Here is a 15,395-nt window from a genome sequence, read left to right as displayed (position 1 = left end):
AATGCTGCATATGAGTTTAATAGACTTACTAGTTTTAAGTATTAACTTAATCTATGTTTCCTTAACAATATTTTAAGTTATTTGTACTAAAATTAAATATTTTTTCACGTTTTAATTGTTCGTTTAAGTCGATGGGTTTCCTCAGTTTGAGTCACTTATTCTCTGGGTTAGAGTAGACCCTGTTGGTTATTAATGTTCCTCTGATATTGACATTTTCATTTAAGCTGCCAAAACTCTGCAAAAAACATCCTTTTTTTGTTACTTTCTTTTTATCCTTTTGAGACTTTCTGTCTCTCTCATTTGGACTTTGGCGGCTAATTTCTTTCTGTCGATTAAACAGAAATTTAACTTCAGACTAAGAAGAAAACAATAAGTAAGAAAACAATCGGAAAACCGTCGAAATTTAGCACAAAGTTTAAACATTATCTAAACAAATATTACCTGTATTTCAACAGCATTTGAAAACAATAATAATAAGGTAATGGTAGCTCGAGCGAGGTCCCAGCGTCTGTGGAAATCTTCCATAATGAAAACCACAAGTTCATATAGATTTTTAAACCTACTGGGATTTGTACACTGGTAGTTCATTTTTGAACCAGTTTTATCCATTAAAAAGCTATAAAATGTTGTTAATAACTATTAAATAGGCAATAAAGGATCCTGGTCGCTCACATTAATGTAATGAATGTCTGATGTTTGGTGACGTGTTGTTTCATACAACTCAGTTTAGCGTGGACTACCTCTTTAAAGAAACAATCTAATAGTATTTCCCATCTTTGCTCAGCCAGGAATTAAAGGCCTGTCCCAAATAAAAGCCCATCGGTCCGTAAACTGTTCACACTGACAGAAACTCTTCCCTTCACGGAGGAGGTTTTTACAGGGGGGGTGGGGAGCGGACTCAGACATGAGGAGGGAATGCCTCGAGACATGCTGTGGATCGTGGACTATGCCGGGCAGTTGGGTGAGGATGGATTAGTTTACACACGCTCATGGCTTTCACGGTAACTTTATCCCCCTCTCCGACGGGCCACGCCACACTGCGGCGGACACTCGGTAAACGGGAAGAACGCCACGGTCTCTGAAGGAGGAGCAGCAAATATCACAAACACACACACAAAAAAATCTGGAAAATAGTCGACAACAATTACCCAAAGTGACACTTGACACTGAAACCATGAAATGTTTTTACATAGAAAGATAATTTAAAGGTCCAGTGTGTCACACTGAGGAGGATCTATTGTCAGAAATATAATATTTATATGTTTTCATTGGTGTTTAATCGGCTGAATATAAGAATGTTTCTGTTAATGTTTCTATCTACGGAGGGAGCGGGTCCTCTTCCAACCAAACACTGGCTTACACAGCGAGTGGTATTCAGTTGGTTGTAACCATCGACTTATATAAAGATGGACGACGTGAAGGCGAACCCTCTCTATCGCCCCCTGGTGGCTGACTGCATGTTAGCAGAGGCTTTTTACATTGGGAGGAAGTGGAAATGCGACCTCCATCTTTTATATGTCGCTAAATCCGACAAACTCTTAGTATACTTTAAGTACCTTCACCTTATACTTCTACTCTATTACACTGGACAGCTCTAGTTACTTTACAGATTACAGCTTTACATCCTCTTCCTGTCCAGTGAAAACCACGTATCTCCAGATGTGTTGATTTTGAATCTTGGTAGAGAATTTAAAGATGAAGTTTAAGCAGATTATCGAGCTGTTTTCAATTAATCAATTAAATATTTGCTCTATAATTGTCAGAAAATACTGAAAAAACTCAAAATAAAAGTTTATTGACGAATTAAAGCAGCAAATATTCACACGAGTTAATTGTTTTTGTCATCTTTGGTTAAAAAATGACAAAAACAATTCACTGATTATAAAAATGGTTTATATTTTTCATTTACTTTATTTTAGAGTAATAACATGGAACGAGTAAAAGACAACAGAGACCTGCCCTCATGATGCTTTTTGTCTGTAGTGTAATTAATGTAACATTATGAATAATAAAGAAATAAAGCTAATTAATTATTAATTACAATATAACCTAATGAATAAAGAAAAAAAAACTAATTTTCATATGAAACCACAAAACACCGACGAGCTGCTTAGGATGCCGATCATTTCACGACGCTCGGCTCTGGGTCGCGGTGGCCCGTGCAGGTTGAGGTCACCCTTACGGGAAGTGTCAAAGGTCGCGGGCCCCCACCTGGACACTGGTGTCACCCTCCCAGCTGACACGCGCCATAAACACTCATCCTAAAATGCTAACGTCTTCCTCTGCCGTGCCTTCGCGTTCATTCAGCTCCCTCGGCCGACGAGCGGGTGATTGTGGGCGAATGTGAGTCGGTTTAACGCCAACGTGCCGTCACAGATCCAACCAAAGCTCGCAGTACACAGCCCCCCCCCCAATCCAGGGTTCCTCGTCTCAGTCGGGGTCAGAGGGCAAGTGTTGTCACATGGTCGGCATAGCTCGCCTAATGACTGACAGGTGGACACAAGAGCTGGACTCTGGTTACCGATGACGGGTTGGAGGCCCCCGCTGTGCTAACAGAGGGAAACAGATAATATAATAATAAAAACAGAAATAAACAGAAAGGTTCAGTACGGAAGCGTATTGCATTCACTTGAAAGTTTATTTTATTGGTTTGTTTTTCTGAGTAATTTATTATTATGGTTGTTTTTTCGGACTAATTTATTTCTGAGTTTAGAGAGCATTTGAAACAATAGACGCATTCATTCCTTTATTGAGAGCTCAATTTAACGGAAACAAACATAACCAGCCTGTTTAGTTCAATCAAGTTTCACTTTGATCTGGGTTTAAGACACTGGGAGATAGTCCTGTCTTTAAGTCATATAGATGGTATTATCATTAGTTTGTCGACTGTAATTGACCCGGTACGGTAGATAGTTGAAGATGGGGCATGTATGTGTGGGCAGGAGTCACCAGAGGTCCATGGGAGTCATTTGCAGGTTGGAGGTTCGTGCGGGAGTTCGAAGTATCTCGATAATTCAGAAAAAAAGAATTCTCCGAAAAACAGAAAAGAATTAGTCAAAAAAACAAACCAAAAAATATATTACTCAGAAAAACCAGAGTTTTATTTATTTATTTCAAGTGAATGCAATACGCTTCCGTAGTTCAGACTCTGAAGATGTATTTCATCTTATTCTTAACAACAAGTGTTTTACCGGCTCCTTTTTGTTAAAGTAATGAAAAATAAAGTAATATATATATATATGTCTCTTTTATCTTGTTACCATTTTTAAAATGTGGTTGTCTTTTCAACATAGATTAGCTTAGCATAGCACATAGAATCTCTAAAAGCCCTTAATTATAATAACTTTAATCCTTAATGTAATTTAAAGGGGTGAGTTGTACAGTTGTAATGAATGAGGAAATTAGCTCTAGACACCAAAAGGCCTCAGAAATAAATAGTATAAAACCTATGGAGCTTTCTGATTAACAGGGATTTCTCTATTATTAAGACTTTATGGTTCTGTGGCGACCTTTGACCTGTGAAAAACTGCACTAATGTTTAAATCTAACCACCTCTACTGTTTGTGAGCGTGAGCTTCTATTAATGGTTAATTGTGAGGTGGTTTATGGCACACACAATGGGCATTGATTTTTGGACTGTAACTATTGTGATGTAATTATGTGTTGTTGTTTTTTTCTTCATACTCGCCCTAATTGCCCTGTAATTGAGTCAAGACAACGATCAGTACAGACATTTTGTCTGTGCTCTTGTTAGTGGGTCTCTGCACAAACAGGACAGCTGACAAAAGGAGTACTGTTCCTCATCTTCACTGCAGTTATATAAATTCAGTACCGTCCTACAAAGGCTGCGAAAATGAGAAAAAGGGGTTCAGATTAAGAATTTTTTTAAAGCCTTAGTCCAGGTGACATAAAAAAAAAGCCTTTTTAACCCTTTAAGATCACATCCTCAGTTATATTGTTTCCATAATTCACAATTTATACTAAAAATATTACAAAAACTCGAATTTCTTTGTATTTTTATGTCAGAATTCAATCATTGTGTCTTCCTTTAAAACTAAATGTGACGCGTGCTTACGTCAGCATGAACTAACCAATAATATCACGACATTCACCCGTCAATCAATATTCAACTTTTAGCCACACAGAGCGAAGATTACTACAGAATGTAGCAAGTATTAGCATCCAAATATACGTATTAGATGTACTCATTAAGCAGAATGGCCCATTTATTATGTTATTGGATTGTAGTTATTGATGTGTTCATTCACCCCTGAGGATCAATACAGTTTTACCTTAATCTATAATATGACATCATAGTTTATTATGTAATTATATTCCGTATTATTAATCTGAACCTGTGGAGTAAAAACATTATTATTATAATATTTAACCTCAGAAATAGTGAACTCGGAGTATTAAGTTGCAGAAAGTAAATCAGGTAAAGTGCCTCAAATTGTCCTTAAGTGCAGTACTTGAATAAATGTACTTAGTTACTTTCCACTGCAGCTGCTAAAGTTATGAGAGATAAAGAGAGAGTAAACACAAATCTCAAAGTCAGAAGTACTCCAGTGTAAAACATCAGTGAACGAGCCCTCGTCCCATTAGTCCGTCTAAATCTGGAGCCTAAACTAACTTACGCTATTACCCCCAAAACCAATGAGCAATCAGACCCTGGCGGGGTCCGCCAGACCAGCGTATTTTTAGAAAGTCTCATCAACACAGATGATTACCAGCAATACAATGTGTGTGTGTGTGTGTTTGTGTGTGAGTGTGTGTGCAGAGTCGTATAGTGCAAACCACGGGGGGGCGACTTTGAGGTTGTAACTGGGGAGGAACTGGGTCGGTTTATTTCTGGAGCATGTGTTGTTCTGGTCCAGGGACCGACAGCTGAGCATGTGCCAGTGCAAGGGCAAGTCATGGTGTCTGTCCCTGCAGCGAGGACCAGATGGAGGTTTCTGATAATCGACATCGCAGCCCGACCTTCACACACACACACACACACACACGCACACACACACACACACACACACACACACACACACACACACACACACACACACACACACACACACACACACACACACACACAGTTTACTTATGTCATTTTTGGGGAAATTACATAGACTCACATTTCATTTCCTGGAGACTTCCCCTAACCGTAAAGATCCCCTCCAGACACAGGTTTGTTCACGTTTATTTGATAGATTTTTTTCTGTTTGATTTTTAAAATACATGAAAATATTAATACAATTACAAAAGTAGCGTGCAAATTTACATGTTTAATTTAAAATAAAGTGAAAAATCTGTAATTGTAAATAATGATAAAAGAGATTAAAGAAAATGTCCTTTCGTTCACATAAAAAGTTAAAATGATTTTGCAAATCTATAATTTGTTTTGCAGATATTCATTGTTTATTTAATAGATTAAACTGTTTAATTCAAGTTTAATACTGTTTATACATATATTTAATATTTTTAATTTAAAAAAAGTATTTATTCTGTAGTGTTACATGGATTTGTTTGTTAACTGACAGATATCTTGTATAATTATGGACGTTTTCAGAACAGAAATGTTGAATAAATGTTGTTTATCAGTGTATAAGCATTGGTAAACTGTCCAAATACAGTTGTTATCAGTGTAAACAGCAATAATTACTGTAATTTCACAGATAATGACTTTTATTACAGTTCTATAACTTTCAAAATTCACATTAAAATAAGAAAAATCTAATAATAACAGCACTCTGCTGTAAATGTAAGCCTGATTATTTTTATTATAGTAGAGTTCACCTGTATTAAAATTAAATTAAATTGTTTTTACAGCATAAATATCTTTAATTAAACATTAAAAAGACAAACAGTTACACAAGATTTTATGTCAAATTAAAGCTAAAAAGTTAAGAGTTATTTTTCTTACACAGGCCCTATAGTTCATCGTCTGCACACTTTCTTCCGGTTGGACAACTGAAGCCTGCTTAAGGTGAGCCGCTGCGTCGCATTTTGCACATCAAACAATTTTAAAAAGCCGGTTTTACGTTTTTCTTTACTTTCCTAACAAATGAAAGACAGCAAAAGGAGAGATGAGTGGCTTCAGGTCGTCTGTACAGAGAGGATAAAACCCAGACAGTCAGTGAGTGTGTCTGTGTCCAACTCTTCCTCACAGGTTAGTTAATGACAGACAGTCAGTGAGTGTGTCTGTGTCCAACTCTTCCTCACAGGTTAGTTAATGACAGACAGTCAGTGAGTGTGTCTGTGTCCAACTCTTCCTCACAGGTTAGTTAATGACAGACAGTCAGTGAGTGTGTCTGTGTCCAACTCTTCCTCACAGGTTAGTTAATGATGTTACTGAGTCAATGTGAGCAGATTGTGTCTGTAGATTGAAGAGAATCAGAGTCTTACTGATGGTGGAAATAAAGGTTTTACCTCCTTAAAACAGCCGTTTTTTGAATGGAGTTTGGTGTGACAGTGTGGAGCAGAGGGGATTTGAACCTTAATAAACTGAGCTGACCGACCTTCTAATAATGAACCTTGTAAACAGCAGAAAGAAACAGGAAGTGGAGATAAACCCCTCCTAACGTCACAGATATAGAAATATGAGATTCATTAAGGTAGTTGTATACGTCAGCACACTCCTCAATATATAGCAACACCGATTATTGATCAGCAATGACAAAACATTATTGTTTGTCCTGCTGGCTGTAGGATTTTGGCTCCTAACAGCTAAAAAGCACCAGTGTTTTTATTTTATGCTTTTAAACTGGCAAAGGCCTCGAAATTTACATTTACCACCCGTCAAATTAGAGGAACTTGTAAAAAGCAATTAAAGAGACACAAAACAAGTACAGAACTCTGCACACACATCATTCAGGCTTTAACCACTGACCCAAAAATCTGCTTTTTTTAAAGCTTTTGTCCTCAATTAACAGGTCTTTAGTCTGACATGTGTCCCCCCCCCCCTTAAGTCAGACCTTGCAACACAATCCCTGCAGAGTGTGTGTGTGTGTGTGTTTGTGTCAGCCTTTTATTACTGCATCACTTTCATTTGTCTCCCTCAGAAGCTTCAGACCTCTATTACACAGGAGAAACCCAGCGAGTCCTCTACTCTGTCATTGTGTGATTGGCTCCAGCTATTACCAAAGCAAACTGGGTTAGTGAACCACAGCCCTCTTAATCATCTGAGCGGCAGTCGGTTGGGGTGGGGGGGGGATGTTTTCATCTAACCACCTCAAGACCAGAGACCTTCATCTAAATCAATATGTGAAGGTCTGTGGGGAGCCAAATGACAGGGAGCTCATAAGGACCCGCCTAAAAGGGGTTTTGCGGGCTGTTTTTTTTTTTTGCATCAGCGTTGTGAACGCAGTGTGTGACAGCAGCTCCCTTTATTATATCAACACATATCATCCTCATACAGGACGTCAGGGTCACAGACTGCACATCTGCTCTCAGTTTCCTGAGTGTAAATGTGACGGTAGCGTCTTAAAAGAACAGAATGTGTGCAGTGATTCTCTGATCAGCAGCTCAGCGGCACCATAAAGAAAGAGTGGCTCCCTCTGGTGGACAGCTGAGGTACAGCAGGAAGGATGCTGAGGGAAATATGAAGGACGTATTAAGACGTAAAAGTCCTGACCATGAATGTTATCGCTATGTGTGAGATACACTGCCCACATTAACAGTGATCAATGCCAGATTTCTTGTTGAAAGTCACACATATTAAAAATAAGACACAAAACAGGCCCAGGGCTCCCAGAACCTCTGTAGGACGTGATTGTTAACATTCTTTTGTAAAGTCAGTCAAATAAACCCAAAGTGACAAAAAACCCCACAAAGATTAAAAACAAGACACAAAACAAGTAAAAAGACAAAAAACAAGTAAAAAGAGACACAATACACCTAAAAAGAGTCAAATAAGTATATAAAATATGTGTTCAATGCAGAGATTGTAAAGCTCCATGAGCCAAATTGGGACTTATGGTTTTGGCCCGTATAAATAATCCTGTATATTTCGGGGGATTTAGATCGGGACTGGGCAAAAAATGAAATCATAAATAAAAGCAAAGAGCGACAAATTTTGTAAAAAAAGCAATCAGATGCAAACTGAAACCATCCTGATAAATATAAGAAGCATCAAAGAGCACATTTCCTGACAGGTAACTTTATTCTGTAACAAAAACACTTTAAATAAAGGCACGATTCAATACAGTCCCGTTACGTGGCCGATGTCGAGACAGTCCGCTCCTTTTATGTGACGAGTCAAGTATGAACCACGAGGCCAACGAGAACATCAGGAGTCCACTTCGGACCCCCGGAGAGAGGAAGCCGACTTCTCACAACACGGACGATCGACACCAAACTCTTCATCAGGAGTCTCCGGTCATGATGGAGAGGAACTCCTCCTGATTGACTGGCAGAGGAAAAACACACAGAACCTGTTTGTGAAGCACATTTTTATTAATCTGATGATTATTTGATCTATTCTCCTCTTAACTGACCCTCTCTAAGCCCCGCCCCTTTTAACTCTGTGCTCCAATCACAGCTGAGCAAGCCTCGGCTACGTGCTAAGCCAAACTATGTCGAAAAGACAACCACATTTTGAAGATGGTTAGTAAGGTAAATGGTAAACATTAGCTAACTTAAGATGTGACTGTCTCTCGTATGTATACATCTTTTTATCTTTTATCTTCAAAATGTGGTTGTCTTTTCGACATAGATTAGCTTAGCATGTAGCATATCTAAATATAGGAAAGTAGAAAAGTGACCTCAAGGCCTTCAAATGTCTGATTGTGTCCAACCAACAACCAGACGCACAGAAAAGACAAGAAGTGGTATAACAGCACGACGTTAAACAGCCACAGCAGTAAAATCTGACAAAAAAACAAGTAAAAAGAAACAAAAAACATTTAAAAATAGACACAAAACATATAAAAAGAGACAAAACACCTAAAAAGAGACACAAAACATCTGAACTGAAGCACCTTCCGCTACCGATCGCTTACTTTCGCCGTCTCCATCCGCGTCGAACTCGTCGATCATGCTGCGCAGCTCCTCGTCGCTGATGTTCTCCCCGAGTTCTCGCGCTACTCGCCTCAAGTTCCTCAGGCTGATCCGTCCCGATTCGTCGTCGTCGAACAGCTTGAAGGCCTTCATGATCTCCTCCTTCGGGTCTCGCTCCAGGATGCGATCGGTCACTGGCAGACAGACAGGAAGAGGAGTTACTGCGGGGCTTTATAGCGACGGATGTATTCACTCTGCTGCTCTACCCCCGTCTCTCTCCACTCACCAACTTCATTGAAATCCTCAAACGTTATCTTGCCGTTTCCCTCTCTGTCGTAGTCTTTGAGAATCTTCAAAACATCCACTTTCTTCACCTCGAAGCCCAGCGCACGCATCGCCACCTGTTATTAAACAGAATTCAGATGGTTGCAATCTGCAGCTTCACCACTAGATGCCACTAAAATCCTTAAATCGGAAAACAACGTCAACATGTCTGCGACTTCAACCGCTCACCTTCAGCTCGTGGTAGTCGATTTCTTTGTCTTTGTCCGTGTCGAACAACTCGAAAGCTTCTTTGATTTCGTGTTTCTGATCCTCGGAGAGCTCTCTCCTCTTCCTGCGCTTGGTTTTGTCCGCCGCAAGTTCAGTTCTGGAGAGACAGATGCACCGAAGTATGCATTATTATTGCACTTCAATCACAAAAATAACTCAAAGTGATTCACCCATCTACAGAAGCATATTGCATTCACTTGAAAGTGTATTTTTTTGTTTGTTTTTCGGAGTAATTATTTCTGATTTTCTGAATATTTTTTTTTCTTCTGTTTTTCGGACAATTTTTTTTACTGAGTTTAGAGAGCATTTGAAACAATAGATGCATTAATTCCTTTATTGAGAGCTTGATTTAATGGAAACAAACATGACCGGATTGTTTAGTTCAAGTTTTACTTTGACCTGGGTTTAAGACACTGGGACATAGTCCTGTCTTTAAGTCATATAGATGGTATTATCATTAGTTTGTCGACTCTACGCAGCCACCTGAGGACTTGATAGTTGAAGATGGGGCATGTATGTGCGGGCAGGAGTCACCAGAGGTCCATGGAAGTCACATGCAGGTTGGAGGTTCTCGCGGGAGTTCGAAGTATCTCGATAATTCAAAAATTACTCCGCCTCTCGTTCCCACCGGAAGAACGCAGTAATGACGGAGGCTGAGCCGGTTGAGGCTTTAAAGAGACGATCCACTAGGGGTGGGTAAAAATATCGATTCATCAATGCATTGCAATATATTTTTTTATATTTTTATATTGTGCACAGTATAAAGTCAATTTAAAAAAAACTAAATTGTATCATTTTGTCTCCAAATGGAGTAATTTTATTATGAACATGTAAAACTTGTAAAAGTATTTTTGACAAGACTATGAAACACATAAACATAAAAAACTAATCAATCCTGTAAACTATGTACAAATATAAAAAACAAATATATAATAAGAATAACAATAATCATAATAAAAAAAAGAATAAGAATAATGAATAATAAAGAATAAAACAATGAACTGTGTAATGTATAATAACATCACTGAGGTAAAAGTGAAAAAGCACACAAAAAAATAAAAATAAAAACACAATAACAGGAATGTTCCTGAGGTATGCACTAGTTGAGTGCTGTGATTTCAAAGTTTTCACTTCCTCAGATGGTAGTCTTTGAAGCAGTTCCGGCTTGAGGTGAAACACAGAGCAACATCACACTTGCTGCAGTACACCGGTGTCTTCACCTTTCTCCCCTGGTCCTTGCACACCACACAGACCCTCCGCTGGTCAGTGGCAGTTTGTCCAAAGTACATGGGCATACAGGTGGTGCTGAGAGTGGGGCGGGGGGCAGCAGCAGCAACTGCAGCTTGGGCCTTATCGACCATCTCCTTCATGAGGACCTCCCTGAATCTTTTGTGGCTCATGGGAGTCTCTCCTCGTCCGATGGCCAAGAGCTTGAAGAGGATGTAGGAGTTGACGACTGCAATATCTACAAAATGGTAGAAGAAGGTCTTGTACCATCTCATCGTCTTCCCTCGAACAGAATAATACTGGATCATGGCATCTGACAGGTCCACCCCTCCCATGTACCGGTTATAATCTCTGATTGCATCAGGAACAGGAATGTTTTTGTTGTGCCACTGTCCATCCTCCTTTACTCTCCTGCGTGTGGAGTCTCCACTGTATGCCTTGTGGAAACTGCTGCACACCGTCACCTCAGTTGTGTCCTTCCACTTGACAAAGAGGAGGTTGTCCTTCCGCAGCCACCTCATGTCTCCCCTCTCAGCCTTCTTTGGTAACTCGTTGAGTTTCGTTTTGGGAAAGCCAATGTGGGTCTGACGGATGGTTCCACAAGCTGCTGTGCAATTGGTGGCAAGTTGCTGAAAAAGTGCTGGACTTGTGTAAAAGTTGTCAACATACAGGTGGTAACCTTTTCCCAGCAGTGCAAAGTTCATTAGGTCCATGACTGATGTGAAACTGAGACCCTCCCCCTGAACATTGGCAGTTTTTCCTTGGTAAACAAAGAAATTCCACGTATATCCAGAACAGGATTCAGCCAACACAAACAGTTTGTATCCAAACTTGGTTGGCTTGTCTCTCATGTACTGCCTGAAGCCAATTCTAGCTTTACTTGCCACCATACGCTCGTCGATACTTATTTCCCTGCATGGCTGGAAGAGCGAGTTGCAAGCAGTGACAATCTGGCTGTAGAGGGGTTTGATTTTGAATAGCCGGTCGTACTCAGGTGTTCCCTTCTTTTTCTGATTCTCTTCATCCTCTTTGATGTCACATAGATGAAGGGACCAAAAAATGGCTTCAAATGTGTCTCTGGTCATGCAGCTCCGTGGAAATGTGAAGTCGTAGGGCCACTCTCTTCTCCACATGTCTGACCTTGAATGCACGTGGACCATCCCAGAATACAGTATTACAGCCAAAAATATGTAGAAGTTCTCAACTGTAAAGGGAGACCATTTGAAATGCATACCTGATGCTTTTCTTCTGGCTGCATTGTCATTTGTGTTGTTGAGAATTGTGTGAATGGTGCTGGAGCTGAAGAAAAGCTTGAACAAGCTCAGTGGTGACCATGCTGCTGTCCTGTCAATCCTGGGCCCTGATGGATGCTTTGGTTCAAACTTTGGCAGTGGTGGCTCCACATCTGGCTCTTCTGGATTACACCACCACTCTTGGTCATCATCACCATCACCACGTCCAGAGATAGCCTGCTTTGGCCGCTTACCGGCAGGCCCACGTCGTCTCTGCTGACCCCTCTTTGACTGTGATGGAGCTGGGGCAGGGGAGGGTGACACTCTTGTTGTAGATGCCGAGGCTCCCTGTGATCTGCGTGTCATGTATCTTGAGGAAGCAGAACTGCGCCTTGTCTTCCTTGCCGGTGGCACAAACTCCTCATCTTCATCATCCTCACTAGAAAGAGGAGACGTAGCTTCAGCTGGAGGGCTGGAGGGCTGGGGGGCTGCAGTGCTGCTGGTGCCAGATGGACCTGAGGTCTCATCCAGTTGGTCATCCTCTTGGCTTTGGAGACAAATGGAGACAAATGATGAGAATCATTCCACAGAACAATACATCTGCCCAATTCATAATAACGTGTTTAGCCAAAAGAGATAAATCTTGAGCTACTATGTACAAACACTGATTGAATAACACAGCATAAATAATGAAAAAAACAAAACAATAGTCCCACAGGCCTATCATACAAGCAGGTTGGTGAAATTAAATCAAAAACATAAAATTATAAGTCCCACTTTTAGCTATTATCAAATGTCTGCACATGTGGGACTAATGCCAGGTTGTAAAGGTTTTCAGGCTACGTGATAATAGTAAAAAAATCACTAACATGAAATAAATAAATAAACTCAGTAAAATATCAGATTTGGTGAAAGGTCAGGCTTGAAAAAGATCAGATCAGCTGTTAGAGTGAGAGAGTAGGTGAAATAAAACATGAATGTTTTCAGGCTATCTGATAATAGAAACAGAATCACTAACATGAAATAAATAAGTAAAATATCCGATTTTGTGAAAAACATGCCGACAAAACGCAAGTACAACAGAAAACAAAACTTCAAAGTAGGAGCCGTCATTTTGTGGCTCGTCCCTTTACAAGCTGGCGCTATTGTTGAAAAAGGTGAACTAAAACCAAAAAAATCGCTATTGTCTGCAAAATTGCCAACATGCTGCAAAGTTGTTCAAAATGTATAAGAAACACAATAACTTACTCATAAACTGGATCCCTGCTCAGCAGAAAAAAGGTGTCCTCCTCTTCATCATATTCAGCGTTGCTGCTATCAGATGAGTCTGTAACCTCGACATCACTTCTGTTCTGGATTTCGTCCAAGGCCTCCGGTATTGTGAATCTTTTTCGTTTTTGCTTCTCCGCCATCGTAAAACTACCTAAACTAACTAAAACTACAATACTTGAAAGTGCTCGCGCGTAATGCGTAAAGACCGCTTGTATCAACAATGGTTACGCATGGACAGATGGCGCGAAGTTACCTCTCGTTGGAAAGCTCGCAATGTGTAGAATATCACTGCTGTGTCTGCGATATAGGCCACCATGGCGTCTACTTTGATCAGAGAACTGTACGGATAGACTCAAAAGGACCAAGAAAGGGTAAGGAAACAGCATTTGTTGCTGTTGATGACAATTGCTTTGTTATTTGATGGAATATTGAGACATAAACACAGAATTTCACATTTTGACGATAAAATGCAAAAACCTCGCTGCGTCTTTGCTGCGGGGCTGACGTGAGCTGGTTATGTCGGATTACGTTTTGCTTGGCATCAGCAGAAAGATGAGCTTCTCTAGTTTAATGTGACACCTACCATGACTGAGTGGAGCGAGCGGATATATGTGTACTGCTGCGTTTCATTTCGACTGTCCCTTATATTCACAGAGCTGTTCTTTTTTGCCAAACAAACTGAGTTGAAGCTTCGTCTTTTGGAAACATTTGAAAGCGTTTTATTAACTTTTTACAGGCAGTAAAGCATTGTAGTGCTCGCCGGGTCCGTCGGGTCGACCAGGTCAACAACACCCAGCCCTACGATCCACGCAGTCAGATCTGCAGGGGAAGAGCCCCCCCCCACAGCCGGTACTGCCCCAAGAGGAGAGGAAGAGCTGCTGGCCGGTGTGGACTTAAGGCCGCTCCTGGCTAACACCTGGTTTTAGATGAACTGGGACTCAAACAACTTATTTATTATATATATATTATCTATTTAGCATCAGGAACTAATGGACACCCAGAACAACCGGATAAATGTGTGTTAATAACTGCACTTATTGATTTATTACAGACTTTATTCTGTGATCTGAACGATCTTGTTCTATGTGTGCATCGATAATAATCATAAGAGCTCGGAACAGAACAGATGAATGATTAATACCACAGCTGTTGGTGGTGTTGGACGTGTGGTTCGTGGTACCAGTTCCCCTTTAACCAAACGAACCGGGTCACACTTCAAACACTGGTGCTAAACATGCTAACGGTAGCTAAAGAGCGACACGTTGTCGGTGTTCAAATGCAGCGAGACGGAAAAAAGAACCGGACAGAGTGAGACAGGCAGACAGACAGACAGTAGAGGGTGAGACGGACTGCTTTACCTCAGAGACAGACTCATTGTTGGAGGATTTTAAAGACCCCTTGAAGTGAAACGTTGCCGTCGTTTAACGCAGCGACACAACAACACATCCGTTTGTCCGCCGACGCTTCCTATTGGTCGCCGGTTGCCAGGCAGCAGTGAGCTGTTCGCTGATTGGTTCACGTCACAACGTTCTGCTTCTATTCCTGGCGTATTGAACAACAGGATGTGTTTACATTAGTCCATTAAAAACAATAAATAATAATAAATAATGGATAAAAACATCATATATTCTACTCTATTCTATGAAAATAGCCCAATCTTTCCATTTCTTTTATATAAATATACACAGTATATATGCTGTAAACACTTTTTTATATATTTGTATATACATGAAAATATGTTGAGAGTGTTTTCTAAGCTGCTTTGATCAGCGACACAAACGTGAAATAAGTATTGACATTTTTTATATTTTTAAACTTCTACTTGTGTGTTCCTCAGGGAGTCGGGCAAAGACTTTCATTGTACGTGCAAACCTTCTTACTGTACATATGATAATAAACCTCTTCAATCTGGAATGTTTTAAATGTGAAATTCATTATACGGAAATCCATGAGCACCAAAGTAACACAGGAATGATCTGCCATAGTCTTATTTTTAATGTTATTATTTATAAGTAATTTATTATTAGTTTAACTAAACATTTTTTATAGTATTTCCTGTTTTCGTTGAGCAAGGCCTGTCCCATATAGACATAGTCAGGACTTACACAATCAGTGATTGCA

General features: G+C 40.1%; 1 protein-coding gene across 2 annotated transcripts; it reads right to left on the bottom strand.

The window, feature by feature from the left end:
- Positions 1–8,213: 8,213 nt before the first annotated feature.
- cetn3 (centrin 3) lies at positions 8,214–14,812 on the bottom strand. 2 transcript variants are annotated; one of them, XM_051412845.1, is made up of 5 exons: positions 14,633–14,812; positions 9,505–9,640; positions 9,278–9,392; positions 8,994–9,185; positions 8,214–8,401 (listed from the first exon to the last, which is right to left on the bottom strand). In XM_051412845.1, the coding sequence occupies exons 1-5, from the start codon at positions 14,647–14,649 to the stop codon at positions 8,358–8,360; spliced, it is 504 nt and encodes a 167-aa protein (XP_051268805.1). In that variant the 5' UTR covers positions 14,650–14,812; the 3' UTR covers positions 8,214–8,357. The 2 variants fall into 2 exon arrangements, 1 of the variants encoding a protein (XP_051268805.1); XR_007886249.1 differs by lacking the exons at positions 8,214–8,401; positions 8,994–9,185; positions 9,278–9,392; positions 14,633–14,812 and adding exons at positions 10,027–12,549; positions 13,251–14,626 and having other exon boundaries at positions 9,521–9,640.
- Between the last annotated feature and the right edge of the window lie 583 nt (positions 14,813–15,395).

The sequence above is a fragment of the Dicentrarchus labrax genome, unplaced genomic scaffold (genome assembly GCF_905237075.1).
Source record: "Dicentrarchus labrax unplaced genomic scaffold, dlabrax2021, whole genome shotgun sequence".
Taxonomy (NCBI): Eukaryota; Metazoa; Chordata; class Actinopteri; family Moronidae; genus Dicentrarchus; species Dicentrarchus labrax.
Note: the sequence above shows the minus strand (reverse complement) of the source record. Positions and strands in the feature narration are given on the sequence as shown.

What these genes read in the sequence shown, in the direction of transcription:
- cetn3 (XM_051412845.1), bottom strand. An exon ending in TCGACTACCACGAGCTGAAG is followed by an intron (nt 9,393 to 9,504) that starts GTGAGCGGTTGA and finishes GTTTAATAACAG; the next exon opens with GTGGCGATGCGTGCGCTGGG. An exon ending in TGAGGATTTCAATGAAGTTG is followed by an intron (nt 9,186 to 9,277) that starts GTGAGTGGAGAG and finishes TCTGTCTGCCAG; the next exon opens with TGACCGATCGCATCCTGGAG.